The sequence below is a fragment of the Halichoerus grypus genome, chromosome 12 (genome assembly GCF_964656455.1).
Source record: "Halichoerus grypus chromosome 12, mHalGry1.hap1.1, whole genome shotgun sequence".
Classification (NCBI taxonomy): domain Eukaryota; kingdom Metazoa; phylum Chordata; class Mammalia; order Carnivora; family Phocidae; genus Halichoerus; species Halichoerus grypus.
The window spans coordinates 100,563,526-100,582,009 of NC_135723.1; the positions used below are offsets into that span (position 1 = coordinate 100,563,526).

The following is an 18,484-nucleotide window of genomic DNA, read 5'->3' on the forward strand; positions in this document are numbered from 1 at the left end:
GCTTTTAATCCCTTTGAGCACATTCTCCAAAAGTGCCCCCACCTCAGTAAAAAAAAAAAAAAAAAAAAAAAAACAGAGCTCACTCTTCTCCCATGGAATGAACTTCAAACTTGATGCTCCACTAGGGTCTACTTGTATTTCAAGTAAGCCTTGCTATTTCATGCCTTCATGCCTTGAGTATAGCTTTTTCTAGAATATCCTCCACCAATTAAGTCCCCATCATATGTCAGGCTCAGAGCTAGATACTGGAGTTGTAATGGAGACAAGTTATTCCCTGACCTCAGGGAGCTCACAATTAAGAAAGAACTTTTTTTTTTTTAAGATGTTATTTATTTGTCAGAGAGTGCGCACTCACAAGGAGGGGGAGGGGTAGGCAGAGGGAGAAGCAGACTCCCCACTGAGCAGAGAGCTGTGCAGTGGGGGCTCAATCCCTGGACCCTGAGATCATGACCTGAGCCGAAGGCAGACGCTTAACCTACTGAGCCACCCAGGCGCCCCTGCAAAGCCTTTCTTTATGAAGCAGAGAAGTTATATATGGTTGTGGATCACATAAAATCACTCATCCAAGCACCTAGCCTCTTGGGAGCACTGTCGACAATATGCCTCCCTCTCCCAGCCTCATTAAAATGTGTAGTTACAGGCAGGTTACAGAAAACTAACATTTATTATGCTCTTACATTTATGCTGTCCCATTTAATCCCCCCTCCCAAACTCTGAGGTGGGTATTATTACCATTTTGCAGATTAAAAACAAAAGCACAGAGCTGTTAATAAAACAACACTGCTGGTAGGAGACAGTGCTGGGATTTGAGGCTCGAATTTTCTGGTTTGTAAAATGGCTTGGGATGGCCAGAGAAAGATTAACCAGCTACTTCTCTGAAGCCACCCACATAGCAACCAATCACATCCATGATTTCCCATGATCAACAGTTGCTGGGCAGAGTCTCCCTCAGCACAGCAAGAGTGGCTTAGAAAAATTGTTGGCCACGTAGAATTTCTGCCATTCTCACCTAAGGTTCTGATCTTTTGCAGGGAACAGACCTGGGTATGGGGGAGAAAGAATTGGGAAAATGGGAGGGAGAGAGTGAGAGAGATGTGGGAAGAGAGGAGAAGAAAAGAACTGGTTAAGTTTGAAAAAATCACAGGTCAGTGCTGGAAGAAAAAACATTTGGTCTGGGCTCTTTATTTAAAATATGAAGAAACGGGCACCTGGCTGGCTCAGTTGGTGGAATGTCCAACTCCTGATCTCGGGGTCATGGGTTCAAGCTCCACGTTGGGTGTAGAGCCTACTTAAAAAAAAAAAAAGTAAAACATGAAGAAACTGAGACCCAAAGAAGGAAATGTCTCATCCAGAATTACCTAGAAACTTAGTAACCAAGAAGGGTCTGGAACTACACACATAAATTTAAAAAAAAATTATTGTGTCTTAACCATAACAGAAAAAAAGGAGAGACTTTCCAGTAATTGTTATTTCACTACGCTAGAAAACATAATTAGTCATATGTTTGTACCTGCATATAGGATCACCTTGAACGTGACAGTACAAATACAGACAGAACACCACGAGGACACTGCTGTCTGTGATACAGTTCTCCAAAATAGTAACTTAGTAAATTCCTGAATGAAACAAAGTATTATCTTCCTTCCATTTACATGATACATTCCTTGAAAGTTCTGCACATATTACAACCCTGCAAAATTACTTTGTTTTTATATATAAAACACAGGCTCTTGGGGCGCCTGGGTGGTGTCTGCCTTCGGCTAGGCTCAGGTCATGATCCCGGGGTCCTGGGATTGAGGTCCACATCAGGCTCTCTGCTCAGCGGGGAGCCTGCTTCTCCCTTTCCCTCTGCCTGCTGCTCCCCCTGCTTGTGCTCTCCCTCTCTGCCAAATACATAAATAAAATGTTTTAAAAAATAAAACACAGGTTCAAGGATTAATTATAACTTTTTTTTCCACTTACATGAACTTTTAGGAGAACATTTGAAAGCTGTGTGGGCTGGGTAATTTCCTCTTGTGTGACAGTCTTGCAAAGTGCAGGATTTGTAGCATTCTTGGCTCCTCCCCTCAACCATAAAACGAGATTGCCCCCCTCATACACTTGCAAATTGCCTATTAGGGATGTGCCTTCCCTGTTGGAAACCTGTTGTGCTCTTTGGAAGGCCCGGCCAGCCCTCCAGCCTCCCCTTGGGCTTTTTTCGCCTCTCTCATTGGACTTTAGCTGGCCCTGGCCTTCCCAGTTCTTCTCTAGGGGAGTGTCTTTCCTCTTTCGGGTCCTATGTGCTCTGATCTTTGCCCAGAAAACTCCTCTCCACTTTTTGCCTAGGTAACTTACTCAATCTTTGGATCTCAGCATTCCCAAATTCCCAATCTAATTTAATTCTTCCTGTCATGTTTTTCTGCTGGTCTCTACTTTCTGCAATGATACTTATGACAGGTTGTGATTTCCTTTCTACCTGTTCATATTTTTGGTATGTCAGTGTGTGTTTAATGTCTGTCTCCCTCAACCCTCAGCTCCCAGAGGGCAGGGACCATGCCCGCCTCGCCCACCACTTGTTCACTCAATTCTTTCTTTTCTTTTCTCTCTTTCTTTTTCCCTCAAGATTTTATTTATTTATTTGTGAGAGCGCGCGCACAAAGTGGAAGAGCAGCAGGCAGAGGGAGAAGCGGACTCCCTGCTGACCAACGAGCCCGATGCTCGATCCCAGGACCCTGCCATCATGACCTGAGCCGAAGGCAGACGCTTAAATGGCTGAGCCACCCAGGCGTCCCTCACTCAAAACTTTCAATGCTGGCCTGCAACTTGGTAGGCAAACATTTCTGAAATAACTCAGTGGACGATGGGGTTCCGAAGCCCATCGGGAGAAGTCGTCGAGGAGGCAGAACCGCGCCCACTGAGGCGAAGGACATTTTATTTCCAAAGCAGACAAAAGTTGAGGTCGAAGATGCGGAGCGCCTCCCGGTCCACGCGTACCAGCGTCTGTGGGGCGCACGCCTCTTCCTCGGAGCGGGTGCCTGGCCGGGCCGCCACGTCATCCCCGCGGCGGCTGCGCGCTGCGGGGAAGGGGCGGGGAGACCACCCGGGGCGGAGGCGGGGCGAGCGACCGGATGCTGTCACCATAGAGACCGGGACTGACGGCGAGCGGAAGAGGAAGGCGCGGGCCGGGCTGTGAGGTGGCAGCGGCTGCAGCGGCGGAGCGGGCGCCTCGGCCGGGCACTGGGGTCTGTTCCCCCTTCCCCGCCCTTCCCCCTGCAGGGGCGACAGGGGCGCAGCTCCCGACGGCAGGAGCAGGTCCCACCCCCACGCCCTCGCCCCTGCTCCCCAGGACGGCGCTGGCCGCATCGGCCACACCGGGCTGCCCATTACCGGTCCGCCGCCTCCCCTGGCCCTGCTGCAGGGCCTCGGCCTGGGGGACTCGGTGTGCCTGCTGTCCCTCGCCCGCTGGCGCAGGCAGGGGGGCCTTTGCCCCGCCGACGGGCCTGATAACGGGGTCTTTGCCTTCCTCGCCCAGCCGCGACCTCCATTCCCTCCGCCCGAACAAACCGAGCCGAGTCCCCCAGCCCCTCCTCGACAGTTCGTGACGCAGCCGGTTTCATTTCTGTTTTGAGACTAACAGCTAAAACTCGCGTTGGGCCTTCCTTCTAGGACTGGAATTGGTCTTTGATCGCTGAGAGGGAGAGCAGCGGTCACGTCCGAAGCCAGCCGAGCCTCCGTTTGCTTTCACAGGATCCCGGTGTCGTCTCTAGCTGCTTCTCGTCCTCCCACTTTGGTTTGGCTTGGGTACCTGGGGCCCCGGTAAAACCAGACGCTGAATTGCTCTTACACAGCCAGAGTTACTGTCATTCGCTTCCTGTCTCCTCTCAGAAGGTGGACGGCACCAGCCTCTCTGCAGCTGGGATTCAGAGAAGAATTGCCCCGCAGCATGGTTCCATCAGCCGTTGTGCTCCTCTGAGAGGCGCTCAGTGCTGAGTCACCGGCTCTGTCCGCCTCCTGTGGGTGGGCAGAACTGTGCCCCATGGCAGAGGCCCCTGACCGCTCTCCCCGGGGAGGAGGGGTTACTCTAGTAGCTGTGTGTTTCCTGAACACTCAGGAGTAGAGTAGAAAGAGGCCCTTAACCCTTCCCCCGTGCTGGCCTTCAGTAGCTAGTCTTCAATAGCTAGTCGGCAGCCCCTTCAGTGAATTGAGTGAGAAACGTGCCCTCAGCCAGGTGCTCTTTGAAAAAGGCCTACTGACGAAGGCTCTTGTTGAGGCTGTTACTTTGATGGAGTATGTGCTTTTCCCCAACCCTTTCTATATCAGCTGCTGCTGTATCGACTTAGATCCGGTCTACAGATGTGTGTAGTCCTTCATTTTGGGTTAGATTTGGCAGGATTAAGTTTTGTTCCCTCCTCTTTCTGGAAGACAGACCATAATCCCATTAATGGGTGAAATTGACTCTAATGTGTATTGCCATTTAGACTGAGGGTTAAATCTGGCACCTCGAGGACTGAAGCCCAGCCATACGCTTCCTGGGGATGCTGGGCCTGGAAGCAAGCACAGCTTGCTCTGTCGTTGACTTCACTGACCCTAGGTTTCCTGGTTAAAAACTGCAGGCCTACTATTGGCCTAATACCCATCCAACCTATTGATTGATCCTTGAAGCCGTGCCCTCTGGGGCATACGTATGGCAGGGCCTACCACCATGCGACTGAGCTCCCTGTTGGCTCTGCTTCGACCAGCACTGCCCCTCATCCTAGGGCTGTCTCTGGGATGCAGCCTGAGCCTCTTGCGGGTTTCCTGGATCCAGGGTGAGGGAGAAGATCCTTGTGTAGAAGCTGTGGGGGAACCAGGAGTGCCACATAATCCAGACTCAAGAACTGGACTCGACCAAAGTGATGAAGACTTCAAACCCCGGATTGTCCCTTACTACAGGGATCCCAACAAGCCCTATAAGAAGGTGCTCAGGTGAGAGCTGTGTGTGTACATGGTCCCCGGACCCCACTTCTGCGCGGCTCTAAGGCCTTGCCTCTGCCTTCACTGGTGATCAGTGTTAGGCTCCTAGAACAATTCTTTGCCTTATTACCCATCATGGTTTGTTCCTATTTTTCCCTTCTCAGGTTTAAGAAAGTCTTGCCCATTGGTGTTAAATTTGTGTTGGATGTTCTTAAACAGGGCAGGAATTGCATCTAACCACCTAATCATCCAATCCATCCTTAGTAGACCCCTCCCCAAATGAATTCCAGTGTCAGTGGATGCTCACTGGAGTAGCTCATTAGTATCAATGAGGAGGTCCCTCCTCTCTGCATTCCTAGAGCGACGTATATGCTGGACAAACTGGGCTCCTAAAGATTAAGGAGTTGACCCTTGGCCTGTTGGTCCCTCCGCAGGACTCGGTATATCCAGACAGAGCTGGGCTCTCGGGAGCGGTTGCTGGTGGCTGTCCTGACCTCCAGGGCTACCCTGTCCACTCTGGCTGTGGCTGTCAACCGCACAGTGGCCCACCACTTCCCCCGGTTACTGTACTTCACGGGGCAGCGAGGGGCGCGGACTCCTGCGGGAATGCAGGTGGTATCTCACGGGGACGAACGGCCAGCCTGGCTCATGTCAGAGACCCTGCGCCATCTCCACACACACTTTGGGGCCGACTACGACTGGTTCTTCGTCATGCAGGATGACACGTATGTGCAGGCCCCCCGCCTGGCAGCCCTTGCCGGTCACCTCAGCATCAACCAGGACTTGTACCTGGGCCGGGCCGAGGAGTTTATCGGCGCAGGCGAGCAGGCCCGGTACTGCCACGGGGGCTTTGGCTACCTGTTGTCCCGGAGTCTCCTGCTTCGATTGCGGCCACATCTGGACGGCTGCCGAGGAGACATTCTCAGTGCCCGTCCTGATGAGTGGCTTGGCCGCTGCCTCATCGACTCTCTGGGCATCGGCTGTGTCTCCCAGCACCAGGTGACAGCCCTTTCAAGTCCATCTCGGTCCCTGACAATTCGCAGTGACTGAGTGATTGGTCTCCGGGGTGGGTGCTGCTGGCTCCTTCCCAGCAGCGCGTTGGGGTTCTGTCCTTCCTAGCCACTGACCCTGGCTTAGAACCCTCGGGCTGTCAAAAGTGGCATCTTGTCAGGGACCCTCTGGGCAAGATAGAAAGGTGCCCCTACTCACCAGCTCCTCCCATCTGCCCGCCGTGCCCTTTGCCCCCTCCCTGGACACATGCACAGTCATAAACGATCTGGGAATGTCCTAGAGATGGCCACTGTCCTGGAGAAGTAAGGTAAACCAGAGTCGGGGAGCATTTTCTGGCGCATGGCTTTCATTCTCTTCAAACAGTGAGGTTCTTTGGGCAAAGAGGGCATCCTTAATTGCCTACTTCACATTCTTTTTTCCCAAATCTGGTGAGAGTCAGGTCAAGCTTAAGGGGACGCTGGAGCAAGCTCCTGCTCCCCCCCCCCCACCGTTCTGTGGCAGCAACAGGGGTGAACGCGGAGTCCGGTTAAGGGTGGTGGGGACAGGCAGCCCTCCGTGTGTGGTTTTGATTGATCTGATTGGTCCCTTTAGGGGCAGCAGTATCGTTCATTTGAACTGGCCAAAAATAGGGACCCTGAGAAGGAGGGGAGCTCGGCTTTCCTGAGTGCCTTCGCAGTGCACCCCGTCTCCGAGGGAGCCCTCATGTACAGGCTGCACAAGCGCTTCAGTGCCCTGGAGCTGGAGCGGGCGTACAGCGAGATAGAGCAGCTGCAGGTGAGCCTGGGGCCGCGCATGGCGGTCAGCTCCCAGTGAGTGGGCAGCTGGGGGAGCGGGGAGGCTGACCGCACCTAAGTGTAAACATCTCCAAGGAGAAGGGGCCCATGGGCACCCAGGTCAATCGTAAGTGACGCTCCTGGCCCGACCTGGATGGAGTTAAAAGGGTTTGCAGGTGCACTATGAGGATTAGGGCTCAGTACAGCGCTTAGACACGATTGTTTTAGTGCCCCTCCGCTGGGGACGCAGAAGCCTAGAAGTCCCTGGATTCCTAGCACTGTCCTTAAAAAGCCCAAGGGTAGACGTGGAAGAACGCTCCAGTGGATCGTGGCTGTGGGTGGTGGAATGCAGGTGAAAGCAAAGGTTCGGTCATGAAGAAGGTATTCTGTGGGTATGGGAGAGAAAGGCTACAGGGCTTTAACCTCTGCAAAAGCACATTTCCCACCTCTTCCTTCTCGGAGCAACTGTGCAAGGTGTGTAGGATTCATATGCTTTCTGCATCTTACAGACACGAATGGAAAGGGGATGAAACGATTAGCCCGGGGGCACCTCACCACGTGTTGACAGAGTCAGGACAGAGCTCAGAACCCAGGACGCTAGAGCCGGGTCGGGCCCTGACTCCCGAGAGGGCACTAACTGTGCATCCCTCCCACCCTAGGCTCAGATCCAGAACCTGACCGTGCTGACCCCCGAGGGCGAGGCAGGGCTGAGCTGGCCCATCGGGCTCCCGGCCCCTTTCACACCACACTCTCGATTTGAGGTGCTGGGCTGGGACTACTTCACAGAGCAGCATACCTTCTCCTGTGCAGACGGGTCCCCCAAGTGCCCACTGCAGGGGGCCAGCAGGGCCGACGTGGGTGACGCCGTGGAGACTGCTCTGGAGCAGCTGAATCGGCGCTACCAGCCCCGCCTGCGCTTTCAGAAGCAGCGGCTGCTCAACGGCTACCGGCGCTTCGACCCGGCGCGGGGCATGGAGTACACCCTGGACCTCCTGCTGGAAGCCGTGACGCAGCGCGGGCACCGGCGGGCCCTGGCCCGCAGGGTCAGCCTGCTGCGGCCGCTCAGCCGGGTGGAGATCCTGCCCATGCCCTACGTCACGGAGGCCACCCGCGTGCAGCTCGTGCTGCCGCTCCCGGCGGCCGAAGCCGCCGCAGCCCTGGCTTTCCTGGAGGCCTTTGCGGCCGGCGTCCTGGAGCCACGAGAGCATGCGCTGCTCACCCTGCTGCTGGTCTACGGACCCCGGGAAGGTGGCCGAGGGGCCCCAGACCCATTCGTTGGGGTGAAGGCGGCAGCGGCCGAGTTAGAGCGACGGTACCCGGGGACCAGGCTGGCCTGGCTCGCCGTGCGCGCAGAGGCCCCTTCCCAGGTGCGGCTCATGGACGTGGTCTCTAAGAAGCACCCCGTGGACACACTCTTCTTCCTCACCACCGTGTGGACCAGGCCCGGGCCCGAAGTCCTCAACCGCTGCCGAATGAACGCCATCTCTGGCTGGCAGGCCTTCTTCCCGGTGCATTTCCAGGAGTTCAACCCTGCCCTGGCACCACAGAGATCTCCGCCAGGGCCCCCGGGAGCCGGCCCTGATCCCCCGTCCCCTCCCGGTGCCGACCCTGCCCGGGGGGCTCCCGTAGGAGGCAGGTTTGACCGGCAGGCGTCCGCGGAGGGCTGCTTCTACAACGCCGACTACCTGGCGGCCCGAGCCCGGCTGGCCGGTGAACTGGCAGGCCAGGAAGAGGAGGAAGCCCTGGAGGGGCTGGAGGTGATGGATGTTTTCCTCCGGTTCTCAGGGCTCCACCTCTTCCGGGCCGTGGAGCCAGGGCTGGTGCAGAAGTTCGCCCTGCGGGACTGCAGCCCACGGCTTAGCGAGGAGCTCTACCACCGCTGCCGCCTCAGCAACCTGGAGGGGCTGGGGGGCCGGGCGCAGCTCGCCGTGGCGCTGTTCGAGCCCGAGCAGGCCAACAGCACCTAGCTCGGCCCGGGGCCCTGGCCCTCCGTGCGGCTCCCCTCTCGGCCGCGGCCCCGGCAGGGCGAGGCAAAACGGACGGACAGATGGAGAGCTTGTGGCTGTATTTTTTTAATAAGATAAATGTTATTAAAAGTGTCTTCTGCCAAACTGTTTTTAGGTCTAGGGGAAACGGAGTAAAGAGAAGACTCTGGGGGGGGGGTGGGCAGTCTTCCCAGAGGGACCCACCGCCTTCCCCTTGTCCTTCCTCCCCGGTTGCCAATGACACACAAGTCTGCTCTCAGATGCATGACCTTTAATCATTCCCCTGCCTCACCCAGAAGGTGGCAGAGGAGTGCGGCAGAGCCCCGGGGGGCCAGGGCCCGGGGCGCGGAGGCCCACAGCGGGCTCATTCGCGGGGGCTCCTAGGTGTTGCGTACAACCAGCGACTGCTCCAGCTCCTGCCTGCGCTGCTGGATCTTGAGGGAAATAAGAGCAGTAGCAGGGTTACGCTGTTGCCGGTGAGTGACAGGCCAGTCCCCACCACCCAGCCACCCTGGAAGAGCATCTGGGGGCAGGGAGGGCACCTGCGCGGTGAGGGGGTTGGTGGAGCGGCAAGGGCCGCTGACGGGGCTGGGAAGGGAGGCTTCTCTGGGAGCGGGTAGGGGGGGAGGCCTGAGGTACACGGGCCCGTCCACACCTTGCAGTAGAAATAGCGGCTGACGGCTTCCTGGGACCAGGGCTGGTGGTAGAACTCAGCCCGGCGCTCCTCCTCGGGGTTGCCTGCCACATCTGTCATCACCTGGGAGGGAGCAGCGGGGTCAGCTCGGAGCCCGGACCCCCTCCAGCCCTTGTGTAACCACCTTTACTGTCTTCCCAATATGCTTCTCTTCCATCCAGTGCTCCCTGAGTCCCCTTCACCTTGAGGTCCCGGCTCTGGGAGCGGAGCAGGTCTTGGATGTAGCCTTTGGGGTCTCTGGAGAAGCTTAGCATGAAGTCCCTCTGGATCTTGAGCTGGTTTATGGACTCAATCGTCTCATGGATCTACAGGTAGAAAGAAAGACGCTTTCACCTGGCCATGGTGATGTGGGAGAGAAGGGGAAGGAGGAGGGGGGCCAGCGGGCGAGGGGTTTGCTGCTGTTCCTTTGAAGGGCAATCCCTGGGGTCCAGGCCTGGGGAAGGGGGGATGGGCAGAGCTCTAAGTAGCGAGGGAAGGGCCACCTGCCCCCTTCATCTCTCCATAGGCCTGTGCTCTCATCTCTTGTCTGTATTTTGTCATTTCGGGGTTAATGTCCCACTCCAGCTCTGGGCTCTGGCCCCACCTTACTGTCCAGAGCGCTGATCTCCTGCTGGTTGGCCGTGGACAGGAGGAAGCTGCTCATCTGTCCCTTCAGTGGCTCCTCTACCTCCACGTCAATATCATAGCACGCCGTCTTCTTCTGGTCCGACGGGTCCACGCTGCCAGGGAAGTCCAGCCCTTGGTATCCGCGCTGCTCCCACAGAGGCCAGAGGGTCCCAGGGGCAGATGCGGTGGTGGGGGGAGGGAACGGGGCGGGGGAGGAAGAGGGAGGGCAGGACTGCAATGATTCCCTGGTCTGAGGAGCAAGCTGGGGCCTCACCTGATGACGTGGTTGATGACAATAGGGTCAGGGGGCAATAGCAGAGCTGTGAGGCGCTGGGGAATCTCAGAAAACTTCAGCCGCGGGCAATCAAAAATCTGAAGCAGGAGAGAAAGAGACCAATCTCATCTGCTTGAAGAGAGTGTAACTACAGCCCTAGATCCTTCCATTCTGGGACGGCCACAAGACGCCAAGAGCAAGTCTAACTCCTCAGTGCTGCTGGGGCGGGGACGCGGGTGTCGGTGGGTGGTGGAGTGAGGACAAGGACGTGAGCTGGTGCGGTGCAGTGGTCGAAAGCACCGGCCCTGGGTCTGTGGCCGCCGAGGTGCAAATCCTGCCTCTTCCATTAACACCACAACCTCGGGCCAGGCCCCTGAACTCTCAGGCCTCGGTTTCTTCAAGTGCAGAGTGGGGATGGTAACCACCAGCGTGGTTGGGAGAACGAAGTGGGTGAGCCCACACTCGCTGCAACAGTGCCGGGCACAGGGCAAGTGCTCAGTAAACACCCACTGCTATTTTACTCCTCAGGTTTACCTGCCGTGTTTATTTAAACAGCTTTACGAATAATAATCTCTACTTTGGTGGAGTCTGGATCCAGGACTAGAACTCAGGGATCCTAACTCCCAAGTGCCAAGAATACTATGTTCCCCAAACTGTTGGCCTTTTAAGGTTCCAGATCTTTCTAAACTGGCTTGGCTAAAAGGGATGGGCTGCGGCGCGGAGCTACGCCACGGCTGGGCCTGCCCTAGGACCCTGCTTACCATTTGTGATACCCAGGAATCTAGAAGTGGGGGAGGGGGTGTTGCCGTTAGTCGAGGCACCTCCCCTATTGGGACCTCTGCCGGCCCCCCACACCCCTGAGATCAGGGGAGAGGGTACCTGCTGGAAGTATTTGTCCCCATTGATGTATTCCTTGTCATGTGAGTCCTGCAGCCTGTTGGTCTTCACATACTGCCACAGGGCCTGCACGATGGCTGAGCGGCTCTGTGTGTGCAATCCCAGCAGCCGAGCCAGGCGGGGATCCAGTTTGAACTGGGGAGGCTGGGAAAAGATGGCCGTGAAAATAAAAGCGAAGGAGTGGGAAGAGCTCAGGGCCAGGCAGCTTGGGACCGGGGGACGTGATGATTGGGCTCCTGGGAAACATGCCTCTGGAGAAGGTGAGGTTGGGGAGAGCATGGGGTCCCTCGGGGTGCGCTCCCTTGAAGCCGAGGCCTGCCCGAAGAGCAAGGGTGTGGGGGGAGGGGCTCGGACCTGGTAGTCCAGCATGAGGAGCAGTGTGCAGCGTACACTCAGGTCCCCCGGCCTCTTCACCTGGAACCCATCCGTCTCCTGGGTGGTGGGTGTCCGGTGCCACTGCCCAGGGGGAGGACAGCTGGGTCACCTCACAGGCCCATCTGGGCTGCTGGGCCCAGGGGCGCTCGGGTGGTCCCTGCTCCGGATCCGTGCGGCTGAGGGACGGTGGTCTGTGGAAAGGTGGCTGTTCCCGGGCAGAAGAGGTCTGGGTCTTACCTCAACTAGGTGGTTGTCGGGGCCATAAAGGTCTTTGTCCAGCTCAATGACCAAACTCTTGAAGAAGGAAGAGAACTTCCGCTTCTGCTTGCTGGGCTGTGGGAGAGGGACAGGGACCGTGGGGGCAGGACAGGGACCGTGAGGGCAGGATGAGTCGGGGGTGGGGGGGCTGGTTGGGTAGGGCAGCACGGTTAGAGCCAGGCCTCTGCACCCGGACTGTCTCTTCAGGTCGCCCACCCCTGGCCGGGGCTGACTCCCTAGCCCATGGTGCAGACAGCTCGTCTGTCCTCAGCTCAGCCCCACGCCCACCCCAGGACACCTGGAGAGACCTGGGCCAGGACGTACGTCATCCAGGAGCTTCCCCTCCACCCGCAGCTCCCAGGAAGCAATGCTGCCGTCAGAATCTTCAGCGTCGGGCTTCGCAGGGTTAAAAGTATTGGAGATATAAAGACGCAGCTTCCGCTTTTGCTGTAGAAATAAAGAGTGTAGTACAGAGCCGACGCTGCGTGCTCCCATTCCCGGGGCAATCCCACTCCTCCATTCTTGGAACAGGACCGAGAGCCCTCTTCCCGCCCCCAAATCAAGACACCTTCATTGGCCTCTTTAGAGCCTCCTGGATGTCCACCCGCTTCCGCATGATGGTTTGATCCAGTTTCCTCTCAAATGCCAGGAGGTCCATATAAGCCTGGGACTCGGGGACCAGCTCCCGGATCTGGAAGAGAAGGAGCAAGACAGGGAACCAGGGGCTCAGCCAGTCTTGTAGGTGGAATGTGCGTGTCATGCGGTCCCAGGGTACAAAGAGCGTAGAGGGGAGCTGGCCAGGTTCTGGGCACGCAACTTTGGGAGTGCAAACGGGGACTTCTCCCCAGGACTGCGTATCCAGCAGAAAGGACCTCGACATGTAGGGATACACGCTGCTTCTCCCTCGAGGGAGAAGCATTTCATCACTGGGGCGGCCGCAGCAGCCACGGAGCCCAGCAACTAGGGCTTCACCTCCTCATCTTGTCCTTGCCCTTGTCACATGGCCTCTGGACCTTCCTGGGGTGTCTGCAAAGTGCCTGGGACCCTGGGGTGCCTGAGACAGAGGGTGTCGCTGCTTGCCTCTACCCTGCCACCCCACCTTGTCGCTCCACCTGACGTCTCAGCTGTACCACCGCCCACGCCTAGCTTGGCCTGGGTTCACTTATGACATCCAGGCCTTCCGGCCAGCCTCAGTTCCCTTCACTCCCCCTGCCAGCCTTTGGTCCCCTAGCTCTCGTGCCCTCTTTGTCCCACACCTGTATTTATGTCTGCGGGCTGCTGGAGCTCAGTCCACTGCACCCCGGGCCCAGTACCCTACCTCTTCCGGCTCCGCTCCTTCCCTCTGCCCCACCCCCTCCCTCTGGCCGGGGAGCCCCACTTCTTAATTAGCTTTTTAAACAAAAAGTGAAAGTGGCTGTGACGCTGAAGCTCTGCTCCTAAGGGGGGAGGGGAAGCGGCCCAGGGTGGGGGGGTGGGGGGGAAAGGAGGCAGAGCAGCGAAGGGTGGGGGGTGGGCTGGGGGGCTGCTGTGAAAGGCACTCACCCTTTGAGGGAGGATTTTGTCAGCCATCTTCCTCCTCTTGGCACTGTACATTTTTTAAAGAAAAAACCAGGTTACCATGGCGACAGATCTGGGAGTAACGAGGCCACCTGCTAAATTATCCCGACATCTCCACCCGCCTGGCTGGGGTTCCCACAGCCCGCTTGTCTGCCCGCCCAAGGGGCTACGGCAGTGCTGTCTGGCATGGTGCTCCGTCCTCTTGTGGGGAGCAGACGTGGCCCCGTCCTTTCTCTAGCCTGGGAGCCCCTTTCCACCCCCACCATATCCTCAGGCCAGAGAAATTTAGACTTGGGGGGGTGGGGAAGCTGCAAAAGTGTTTGAGAAAAGCTAGGGAGGGGGAGGACAGAGGAGAGGGAGGAGGGATTCTGAGGACTTTCCCTTTCTGTTAAGCAGGGGTGCACAGCCCAAGGTGGCCTGAGCTCAGAGGGAGGGGAGCCGTGTCGGACACCCTCTGCCATCCCTGGAGCGGGGGGGGGGGGGCGGTGATGGGTGAAGCCGGTGAGGACTTGCACCCCTGGCACCCTGGACTTGGAAGGGGATGCTGACAGGCCCTCGGATCACCTGCCAACAGAGTCCAGAAACACACCCAGAGGGATCCAGAGAGAGGGTTCTCCTGTGGGGTGTGACTGCAGGATGGATTTGGGGTGGCAGCTGGGACCTGGACTCTTCTTGACCCGCTAGCTGCTTCTGATTCCCAAAAGCACCCCCAGAAAATCCTTGGCGAGTTGAGATTAGCACCCAGCCTGGAGGATGGCTCTGTACCATCCCTGTGTGGTGATAACCACTGCCCCCTCCCTTCCAAAAGCCTATTCTAAGGCTAGGTAAGCACCTTTCATTAAAGGTCTGATTTGTTTTGAAGAAATTACCTATGTGAAACTCTCCACTTATACAAGACAAATCAGGAACTTGTTTACTGTATAAAAGGATGATTCACTTTGCAAAGAATTCATCATAGGATTCCTATAAATGGTGAATTTTCCTTGATGTGTAAAAAATATTTAATAATGAGGTAAAATCCATATTACTCCTTTTATAGGACTCCATCTGGTGTGCAAAGGGAAGCATGTGTGTTTGGTTAAATAGTGAAACCCAGAGGGGCATCTCTCTTGCCAGACACCAGCAGGGGCTTTTGGGGTGCCACCAGCTGGCTCAGACGGGGAGACGGGCTGGTCCCTGGTGGCTGTGGGGCAGACCTGGTCCCGAGGACAGATTATGGCAGCTCTTCAACCTCTGAGTGCCTAGGAATCACCTGAGAGCAGGACTGTGCAGGAGACCACCCACAGGGCAAATCCCCAGGCTCCACCCCCCTGGCCAGAGAGTCAGATTGAGAATACCTGGAGTGGGGCTTTTAAAGAGTCAAGCCAGGGTACTGAGGACGGTGCACTGGACAGCCACACTTGGAGAAACACAGTCCCTAAAGCTCAGCCCTCGGTCCTACCGCCAGCCCCACCCCCACCCCAAAGACTGAAGCATCTCCCAGAACCTGGGGACAAGGGGGGAGAGAAGGACCGAGCAGGTGACAAGGACAAGGGCGCGACGGCCGCAGCTTCGGTCTCTACGGTGGGCACACAAAGGAACCAGACCAGTGCCCCCTCGGCCCACCTCCCCAGAGGGCATCCCACCCAGGACGGCTCGTTCCTTGCTGATCCTTCTTCCTCGCTCCTTCCAATCTCGCTCCTCACCCACCCCGTCCCTGGGGTCCCGTGGCCCGCCCCCCGTCCGCGCTGGGCCTCACTCACCTGCGGCTCCGCGCGGGGGCGGTGGGCACCGGCTGGCCCTGGCTCTGGGCCTGGCTCTGGCCGGGCGGGGGCGCTGCTCGCTTGCGGGCGGGCTCCATGCCCGCGGGGGCCAGGCCGGGTCGCACGGCGGGGCTGCCCATGTACGGGGAGCCCGGGGGGCCCATGGGCGCCCCCTGGTGGGGCATCCGGGCTCCAGACGGCATCCCGGGGCGCTGGTGGGGGGGCGGGGGCGGGGGCGGAGGTGAAGCAGAAAACTGGCGCCCGCCCGTCAGACCAGGGCCCCGGTTCCAGGCGCGGTGAGCCGCGTCTCTCCCACCCCAAGCCCCCCGGCCGGTGACCCTGATGCCGCCAGCGTGAGCGAGGGGTGGGAGGGGCAGGGGCGCCGCAACCGCGCGGCTTGGCGGAGGGGGCTTTGCGTCTCGCTGCAGGAAGCTAACTGAAGCCAGGCAACTGCACTGGGCATCGCCAGCCTCGGATTTGCGGAAGGTACCGCGAAAATGAATATTAATGGCGCCTTTCAACCTTTTCAAAGGATGTTCACAACCACATGCTCATCTGCAAGACAGACTGAGGGGGTCTTTCCAACCCCACTTGACAGATGAGGCAACCGTGGCTCAAGGAGAAAAGCGACCTAGCCAAGGTCACGCAGCTCCTCCTGGCAAAGGCAGCACTGAACCGCCGTTTCCTGAGGGGCCAGGACTGTTTGCTCTCTGCAGCTTCATCTGGGTTAGAGGCCCAGCTCCCTGCTAGGACTTCTGCCTCTTTCCACTCCTTGCTTCTCAGTCCACTTCCTGGGCTGTCCTGCCGTGCACTTGCCCTCCCCACCTTAACCTGCCCTTCTCTCTGGGCCCCTGCTTTTGACCCCTCAGCTCCAACCACACCCCCTTTGGCTGATTCCAAACCTCCACACCCAGGGGCTCTGACGACTTAGCCCATCCCCCCCCCCCAATTTGCTCCTAAGGTGAAGGCTGGAGGCAGCAGGAGCTGGTGAGGTCACCTCCTACCAGGATTCTCTGACAGGACAGGAGGCAGCTGGGCTGGAGGTGGGCTGCCCAGAGTGCTTGGAGAGCTCAAAGGCAGCGGCATTTCCTTTCCATCCATTTCTCCCTTCCTGTCCGCCTGCAGAACTCCTTCACTTCCCACCCCGCCCCAGTGAGGTAGGAAGTCAGGGCTCAAAGGGGGCCGTGGAGAGCGAGATGAGGCAGGTGTGCTCCCCTGCCACCTCAGATGGGATGTAGAGGAGATGCAAATCCACTGAGTGAAGTGTTTCACAGACTTTTAAAACCCCACTTGTCCAGATTCCAGAACAGGGATTGGGGAAGGCCAGAGAGGCTGTAAAGTGGAGGGTGGGTGGGAAGGGGACAAAGAGAGCAGGAAGGAGATTAGGGAGCAAGGGATGCACCCCCAGTGTCCCTGTTACCTTTTACACGCTACCCACTTTGCCCCCTAGAGTGCAGATGCCCCCCGGCACAAGGAGGAGCCCTGAGCCGAGCTGGGTGACCAACTCTCCCTCCTGTCCCTCTTGCCCTGTACTAGGTCTAACCCTAACTCCCAGCCAGCCAGCTGTCTCTGTCCATCTCTCCCACAGTGAAAACTGCCCGTCCACGTGTCTGCCTCCCCCACACCACCTGACCCTGTCACTCATATCTCCAGAGTGGTGGCCCAGAATGGAGCCTAGGCCCAGCCCCACCAGTACAGATAGGGTACTGGGAGTGAAGCGGTGGGACTCACAGCCACCCAAGAACCGAAGCTCTAAGTTGGCCAAATTAAAAACAAAAACAAAAACAAAACCCCCCACATGTATAGCCCCCTCTCTCCCCTAGATGGGCCTTTTTAAAGGGACTTCACCCAACAGCGTGGTTAGGACTGGCAACTTGGCTGAGTGACACGGGCACCCCTGGGAAGTTGCCTCAGAGATCTCTGGGACTGGAGGACAGGCTGCCCCAGGGAAGCCCCTTTACCCAATCAGCTGCTCTCCCATTTTTCAAGGCCAGCGATACTTGCTGATCTGCTGAAGAGGTCCCGAGAGAGAAGCTTCCAGAGCCCCCAGAGGGCTGTGCCAGCTACTGGGACCACCCCAACGAAGGGCCAAGATTCTAGCGACTCTGGCCTCCCTCACTGAGAATGTGCCTTCTTTGGGGTCACAACCAAATTTGGCCATAGTCAACTTGACTGCCTCCTCTGCACCCAGCTCCAACCCCAGTAGCCATTGCAAGTCCTACAGCCCCTGCCTCTCCCATTCTGCTGCCCTCCACGCTTCTCCCAGCCTGGCTTCTGCTGCCTCAGCCCGAGGTCCCATCCCCTCAGGGCACCCCGGGCTCCCTTAGGCTCCCTGTGTGCCTTCCAAGTCTGCTCCTGGCAGGAAGGTGCCGCCCTGCCCCTTTGGCCTCTAGGCCGCACATCCCTGACTGCAGCCCTTCCTTCACACCTTTGAGGATTTAAGGACATCAGCTTCTGGTGGGCTGAGTCTGCCAAGGGGATCTTCAGACCCCTTAACTTGGGGTCTGTCCCTAGAGAGGGTCTCTCTCTGACCCTGATGGCAGAGGCCATCAGCAAAGCCCCAGAGCCCTCCTGCCAGGATGCAGAGGTTGTTCAGCCAGACAGCTTCCCGCTCCCAGTGCCTCCAGGGTCACCTGCTCCTTGCTCCCGGAGACACAATCCGAGAGACACTGTCCCAACGGATGAGCAGACAACCAGCCCACCCAGTGCCGTGTCCCCCACCCCCACCCCCAGGGCAGGGGAACACCTGGGCCCACGAGGAAGAGAACAGAAGACAACACGTCTGGTACAGAGGGGACCCCCCCACACTCTTGGGGGGGACAGTCCCCAAGTCCCACCCCCAGCCCCTGACAAGAACCCACGCAAACGCCTCCCGTCCCCGCCCGGGCACCCATCCCCGGCCCGCCGCCTGACGACGTGTTCGAGTGCCAGGGCGCCGGCACAGTCCTGGGGCTGGGCCGCGGGGCCGTGGCGCCCCTGCCAGAGGGGTGGGAGAGCGGGAGCCCCCTCCCGGCCCCTCCCGATCATCCCTCCATTCAGCCCGAGCCAGCTCGCTCACCCTCCCCCGCTAACTTTCCCCCACTCACCACCCCATGGACCAGAAACTCAAAAAGTTTGCTTTTCGTGGCTTTGCGCGCCCCTCCGGCAACTTCGTCCGCGGCCATCGGGGTGGGCTCAGCGGCTCCTCTCACTCTCTCTCTCTCTTCCTCTTTCTTTCCCTTTTCTGCCTTTTTTTTTCCTCCAACTCTCCCCTCTGAGTCCTGCTGGGCTCTCTCACACTTCTACTCGAGCGGAGTGGGGAGGGGGCCCCTTCAGGGCTGCCCTGACGGCCCACGGCCCACGCCGCCGCCGCCCGCCCGCCGCCGCCGCCGCCGCCGCCG

General features: G+C 58.1%; 2 protein-coding genes and 1 long non-coding RNA gene across 5 annotated transcripts in view; 1 reads left to right on the plus strand and 2 right to left on the minus strand.

Annotated features, from left to right (window-relative positions):
- Window positions 1-1,162: 1,162 nt before the first annotated feature.
- Window positions 1,163-2,661, minus strand: LOC144379629 (uncharacterized). Its single transcript, XR_013442940.1, has 2 exons — window positions 1,963-2,661; window positions 1,163-1,285 (listed from the first exon to the last, which is right to left on the minus strand). It is a non-coding gene; the product is annotated as an uncharacterized LOC144379629 (long non-coding RNA).
- A 457-nt stretch (window positions 2,662-3,118) lies between these two features.
- Window positions 3,119-8,827, plus strand: CHPF2 (chondroitin polymerizing factor 2). Of its 2 annotated transcripts, XM_036102091.2 has the most exons (5): window positions 3,119-3,221; window positions 3,646-4,944; window positions 5,367-5,931; window positions 6,535-6,717; window positions 7,376-8,827. In XM_036102091.2, the coding sequence occupies exons 2-5, from the start codon at window positions 4,664-4,666 to the stop codon at window positions 8,681-8,683; spliced, it is 2,337 nt and encodes a 778-aa protein (XP_035957984.1). In that variant the 5' UTR covers window positions 3,119-3,221; window positions 3,646-4,663; the 3' UTR covers window positions 8,684-8,827. The 2 variants fall into 2 exon arrangements, with proteins under 2 accessions (XP_035957984.1, XP_035957983.1); XM_036102090.2 differs by having other exon boundaries at window positions 3,156-4,944.
- A 130-nt stretch (window positions 8,828-8,957) lies between these two features.
- SMARCD3 (SWI/SNF related BAF chromatin remodeling complex subunit D3) overlaps window positions 8,958-18,484 on the minus strand; it is a 30,044-nt gene continuing 20,517 nt past the window's right edge. Inside the window, exons 1-13 of one of the 2 annotated variants that reach the window (XM_036102097.2) lie at window positions 18,191-18,406; window positions 15,105-15,316; window positions 13,348-13,390; window positions 12,374-12,496; window positions 12,130-12,252; window positions 11,785-11,880; window positions 11,527-11,628; window positions 11,155-11,316; window positions 10,276-10,373; window positions 9,979-10,114; window positions 9,578-9,700; window positions 9,357-9,458; window positions 8,958-9,135 (exon numbers count right to left, since the gene is read on the minus strand). In XM_036102097.2, the coding sequence (XP_035957990.1) occupies window positions 9,082-9,135; window positions 9,357-9,458; window positions 9,578-9,700; window positions 9,979-10,114; window positions 10,276-10,373; window positions 11,155-11,316; window positions 11,527-11,628; window positions 11,785-11,880; window positions 12,130-12,252; window positions 12,374-12,496; window positions 13,348-13,390; window positions 15,105-15,316; window positions 18,191-18,268 (1,452 nt within the window). In that variant the 5' untranslated portion in view covers window positions 18,269-18,406 and the 3' untranslated portion in view covers window positions 8,958-9,081. Of the gene's footprint in view, window positions 9,136-9,356; window positions 9,459-9,577; window positions 9,701-9,978; window positions 10,115-10,275; window positions 10,374-11,154; window positions 11,317-11,526; window positions 11,629-11,784; window positions 11,881-12,129; window positions 12,253-12,373; window positions 12,497-13,347; window positions 13,391-15,104; window positions 15,317-18,190; window positions 18,407-18,484 lie in introns of those variants that run through there. The other variant, XM_036102098.2, reaches the window with a different exon arrangement.